Below are 6621 nucleotides of genomic sequence, written 5' to 3' on the forward strand. Positions count from 1 at the left end.
ATTCTTAAATTTTTTAAAATCCCTTTTTGTGTTTTTGTTTTTTCTTATTTTTAGTGAAAATGTTAATTTTTTTTGTCAATATTACAAGTCAAAATGATTTATATCTATATTATAATTAAGTATTATATACTATAAAAATTAATCGATAATATTAAAATATTTACTTTTATAGATAAGAAAATTAAGTTGAAATATTTCATTAAACATAAATAGTCCTTTGTTAAATATAGTTGATATGAAACTGAAAAGATTTGGACGAAGATAGATTTCATCTTATAAATGATTGGTTAAAAAACTGATGTTACGCCCATTAATGATGTTTTCATCCAATCATACTTCAGATAACAATATTTAAAGAAAGTTTAGAAATTATTACGATTTACGAGATTCAAATGAACTTTAAAATTTAACAAGAAGAAGTTATTACAGAATATTCATCAGTTTATACGACTGAACAAACGAGGCACTTGAATGATGTCCTAGTTTTAGGGGGCCCAAAATCAGCTGAAAAATTAATTATTATTATTATTAAAACGTCTATTTAATCACCAGAATTCACCAGTTTGCCAGAGTCTGTCGTTGATATTTATCAGTTTAATGCAGGCATAAAATAGATGATTTTAACTGATTTATTATAAAAACTTTATAAAGGCTCAAATTATTGTAGATTATTTTAAGAAATAGAAAAAGAAAGAGCTTCGATAAATGACAATTTTCTGAAATAAAAACTTTGGTGTTTACTTTGTTATAATAGATAAAGCATTTCTCAACCAGTGGGTTGCTAACTACAGGAGGTGAAGACATACTGTTTGATGGTTCTTTCAGTTAATGGCTATTTCTGATAAAGTAGATGGTTAGTTGTTACTTCTGATGAAAATACATCAATTTTTCAACCTGTGGTTAGCGATCGACTGGTTGGAAATCTTTGATTTCTTCTTCTACACATCGTTGCCTTTCAATATCTTCCAGTACAACAAAAGAAGGTCGTTAACTCTTTTACATTTGAGAAATATTAAAATTAATTATTTATTTTTGTTAATATGAAACTTAAATATTTAATACGTAAAGGACGGAGCTTAGAAAATAAATCATTATTATTATTATTAAAGTGTCGAGAAATACAGAATTCCATCATCAAGATTATAATTTTCTCATTTCCTGATTAAGGTTAGGAAAAATGATGACTGCACTTGTATTAAATTTTCTCAATATTTTAGTTTAATGCCGTGTTTATATTGATTGTAAATGAACACGATTAAGTTGCATTTACCGTGAAAAATCAATAGAAATTTGTTCAATAATAAACAATTATACGACATTTGCACAGCAGATTTTATTCTTTACAAATTATTAAATAAGTTGGTAGGAAAAAAAATATATATATATTATATTTTTGTCTTCGTATTATAATAAATACAAGTATTTTTCAGTAATTAAGTCTGTAAAATAGGGCTATCTCCTGATATTTTTCTTACACTTAAAACTGTTGGAAGATTTAGACTAGTGACCCTAGACTATTAGAGGACATTCCTCAACTTCCTAAACTAACAATAGATATAAATAATTTTTTAGAATAAAAAAACGAGGCCCTAAGTTATAACCTTTTTCAGCTTATACAGTAGTTTATATCCTTCTTTATAAAGGGTCTAAAGTTAGAACCTATGGTTATTCTATGGAAAGTGTTTTTAGATTTGATAAGTGTAATTAATTTTAAAGTCAGATTTTTAGATCAGACACTAAATTACTTATTAAGATAATCTTTGTATTATTTTATATTTTAATTGATTATAAAAAGGATTGAATTCGATTCGTGGGATAAGGAGCGATCTATCTAGGGGATACTTTCCATGAGAAAATGCCTCTAACTTTGAAGTTTTTGTATCAAATACTATTCACTTTTCGTGTTATTTTTATTTCCATATTCTTATTTAAATTGTTTTTTCCCCTTTTTACTTAAGAACTGGTTTGCTTTGAGAATTTTGATGTGATCTCTAAGTGATTTTTGAAACACTTCTCTTCTTCCTCCTCTTTTTTTTTCTTTTAAGTAAAATTCTTATTCAAGATTCTGGCTCAATATTTTGTACATTTTAAGAAATTTAACACTCGCTACACACTTACTTTAAAACTTCAGGAAAGTTTCCATCGATCTCGATATTAATATAAGCAATTTGAATATTTTCCTACTTTTATTTTTACATATTTTAAGAATTTACAATGTTCACGTCTAAGAGATGATTACTCACGTTTCAATTAAAACAGAAGAGATATGCAAATTGTTTATATTACCATTAGGATCAATGAAAACGTCTACTTCTATCAATTTTAATTTTAATATCAAATAATTAGGGAAATTCCCTATAGAATAGATAGATAAATAGGAGAGTAATAAAAGGAATAGCATATGAGGGATTTTATAAATAATATTAAAAAAAAATAGCAATAAATACTTAATAATTTTAATATAAAATGATTAATTTTCAACTATTTAAATTCATTTTTTCAATGAAGATTATGCAAATTATGACTGTTTTTTTGCATTAATTGTATGGCTTGAAAAGTAATTATTATTATGAATTTCTAAACTAATTACTTTAATGCAAAATAATATATCATTAATTTAATTATTATTATTATTATCTAATCTACCTTTTGAATTTCTGGTATGAAAATTTCCTTGGGGCCTTTCTCTATTTTTTCCATGTTTTGAAAATTGCTATTTAGAAAAAAAAATGAATTAAGATAAGCATATTTTATCATATAAAATCATTGGATACATTATCAAATATTTACCTTAATATGGATTTCACAGTTAATGGTTTATTAGGACAATGAGAGAGGCAAATTTTTTCTGCACCCTATAAAAAATTAAAGTTATTAATTTATAAAAATTTCAACGAAAATTTGATTTTTAATAGTTAAAATTTATACAAATTCTTAAATTTTTTAAAATCCCTTTTTGTGTTTTTGTTTTTTCTTATTTTTAGTGAAAATGTTAATTTTTTTTGTCAATATTACAAGTCAAAATGCAAGGTAACAAATATATTATCAGTTAATAATTGATGTATATGAACATAATTTAAACTGTATTAAATTTATTATTATTATTATTATTATTATTATAAAAATGTATATGAAGAAAATACATAAAATTATATAGAAAAAATTTTTCTTAATGATAAAACTGACCCGAAAACACATTTTTGATTTACATCAGTGGTCATTTAATGCATTCACCATAACAAAAATAGGTTAACAGACAGAATGTATGTCATCATCAAAAATGCATTATTTCCATGTAAATTCTATTTTTATTTTCAAAATATTCCAATAATAATAATAATAATAAAACTATTTTTCTCTAATTTTCTTTAATTGCTGCCATTTATTTGATATTAATTAAGTGTATAAATATAACTACATCACACTTCAATATGTATTATGCTAGAACACTAAATTACACTATTAATATACTGTAGTGTAATCTACTGTATTAATACTACTAGTAGTATTAATACAGTAACAATAATACATCATTACATTATACTATTTAGTAGTATATTGCATTATTATTATGCACTACTACTACTACTACTACACTGTACTATTCCTATACTACAACACAATATCATTCATAATTATGGGTGAACACTATACTACACTACTATTATACTATTATATAATATACTGTATTCCTATATGTCATTTATTATTAATTTTTGATATTATTTGTCAATATTCAGAATATTTTTGCAGCAAAATTTAATACTGTATTAATATAGTAATGTTTTTATATATATATATTATTATGTATAAATTTAAATAAATCTTAATTGTAAGTATACTTTTAAGTTTGTTTATTTTACTAAAGAAAACATATTAATAAACAGAAATAAATTATGTATTTTAAAGATAATTATGTAAATGATACTTAGTTCTTTATCATTTATATGCTAGGAAGAGGATGAATATATTTGATGAATGTAAATACTGCAAAATCATTTTGATCAAAATTAAGATCAATTTTTGATCGTATTGATCATCATTTTGATATTAAATTTTGATCAATAAGTTATTAACTATTAGATTATCAATCATTAACTATTAGATTATCAATCATTTGAAATTTTCGTTTCATAAAAAAATCATCAGAAATGTTATTAAAAAATTCATAAAAATTCGTTTTATATAAAAAAAATCATTGAATAGCACATAGAAAATGATAGATTTCTTGTACAATTTTTAAATAAATTTTAATTTATTTCCTCAAATAATAATTTTATTATTATTAATTTTTTTTTAAAGCCAATCTTATAAACAAGCCACATACTAAATTTACTTGAAAGCAAATAAAACAAAAACAAAATCATCAAGTAAAACATAAATTATAAATTAGTAATAAATGAATTTTATTATATTAAAAGATGAATTTGTTTCATATAAAAAAAAATCATTTTATTACATCTTTAAAAACATTAATTTTTCTCTCTCTCTCCACCGATCAGAAACTTATTAAAATTCATAAACCAATTACAAATCTAAGAATAACGAAGTTAAATATTTAAAAAAATAATTCTATTTTATTTTATAAATATTAATAAAATATATAGCATTAAAATTTTAACCTATTAACGTTTCTATAAAGAGAGAATATCTAATCAATAATTCAAATTTTTCTAAAATAAAAATTAAAGTTGAGGAATATTTTATAAATTATTTATTATACAATAACTGTTTCGTATGGCAGAAAGAATGTCGAAATGACAAGAAACTAATTTAAAAATAACATTACACGAATAATTAACGAGTGTTGGGAAATCGTTAAATCATATATAATACACTATATATATATATATATATATATTGTGTTCTTTCAGTGAAGAAAAGATAATTAACAATTTTGATATCCTTGTCTACTTATGCAATTGTTATTTTTCTCTCTTTATTAAAACTGTTGATTTACAAATAAATTTGAATGCTAATAATTTATAAAATTTATCGCAGCTAAAAATAATTGTTTCATAAATAATTTCATAACATTATTTCATTCTTTTGTACAATCGTACAGTACATTAAATATTTACATTTTAATTTTATATGCATGGCCTTCGAGAGGGGAGATATAGAGAATTTTTTCTGGGTTCTTTCCTAAGCTTCTTTAAGGGTTTTTTTTTTATTAATAAAAGAAAAAAGGGGCCCCATACAATTTTATGCATGGAAACTATATATAAAATTACTTCTCGACGGGCCAATTTTATGTTTTCAATGAATAATTTATTAAATTTCCAATGGGTTAAATGGGTTAAATTTATTACATAAATTTAAGTGCTGAAAATAAATATACCTAATTCTTTACAATGCACAGACTTATCTGTTTACAGCACGAATATATTTATTAATATTTCTAATGCATAAATTCATGTGCTGAAAATAGGTAAATCTGTTCATTGTTAACAGAAAAAATTTAAGTGATGAAACAGATTTACTGGATAAAAATAACACGATAGAAATCAAATTGAAAACACAAATTTAAGCTTTAAAAACAACTAAATCTGTTCGTTCTTATCAATATTTAACACTTAATTTTATGTATTTGTAATGAATAAAATCAATTTTTAAGGTGTAATTTTTACACTTAAAAAAAGAAAAAAAAAACTATTACAACTGATAATTTGAAGGATCGTGTATTTTTATTTAAATTTAAATAACTTTTTATGTATTGTGTAACATTGAAAAGTTAATATTAATTACCGTTTTCTTCCATAGAACAGCTCTGCATTGTTGAACACCTTGTGATGCTTCTGTCAAAACCACAGAAAGAAAGAATGGAATCTTATCTGCATCAGCTCCAACATAATTTTGGTGAACTGTAAGAAAATTGATGTCTTGTAAAGAACTTGACAGTATTATTTACGACTCAATTCCATCAATGAAGTTATTATAAATCATTTAAAATTTATTTTACTGTCTTTCAATAAGACAATTCCACTTCTAATTTTTAGATTAATTATAATGTTAAAACTCTAGTTTTTTTTTAAACAAAATGTATATTTAAAATTAAACATTTACTAAATAAATCTACTTTAAAATAAGAAAAAAAAAATATTTTTTTAAGTGTATAAAATTTATATCTAAAAGTGCAGAAAGTCTTTTTAAATTGGCTTTAAAAACACAAAAAATTTCTAAACACAAGCAAAAAACTCGCAAAAATTATATAATTTATACGATTTTCTGTATTAAAAAAATCATATTTAAATTTATTTATTTTAAAGATTAATAGATATTATGTTTTATAATTATTAATAAATTTTTTCTAAAGAAATTACTTACAAAAATTAATGTTTTAATTAAATTGATTATAACAATTTAAATTTCTTTTTTTTTTAAACAAAAAGAAAATTACGTATAAATTTTATTAAAATTCTTTAATCAAAGATTGAATTTATACGGGGATTTAATCAGAAAAATTCGCTACAAACGAGAAAACATTTTATAGTATCGATCGCTGGAATACAATAACCATAAATCACTTTCCTCGAATATATTTTGAATCTTTCATTTTCTTCTATTTTTTATAAATAAATAAATAAATATATATATATATATATATTTATTTTTTATAAA

The 6621-nt window shown here is 22.1% G+C and overlaps 1 protein-coding gene across 1 annotated transcript in view; it reads right to left on the bottom strand.

Annotated features, from left to right (window-relative positions):
* LOC111618633 (GTPase-activating Rap/Ran-GAP domain-like protein 3) overlaps positions 1-6621 on the bottom strand; it is a 148678-nt gene that overhangs the window by 40295 nt on the left and 101762 nt on the right. The window contains 3 exon segments of the mRNA XM_023360195.1: positions 2647-2713; positions 2791-2855; positions 5749-5864. Coding sequence (XP_023215963.1) covers positions 2647-2713; positions 2791-2855; positions 5749-5864 — 248 coding nt within the window.

This window comes from Centruroides sculpturatus, unplaced genomic scaffold (genome assembly GCF_000671375.1).
Source record: "Centruroides sculpturatus isolate CEXI.00-Female unplaced genomic scaffold, Cexi_2.0 scaffold67, whole genome shotgun sequence".
Lineage (NCBI taxonomy): Eukaryota > Metazoa > Arthropoda > Arachnida > Scorpiones > Buthidae > Centruroides > Centruroides sculpturatus.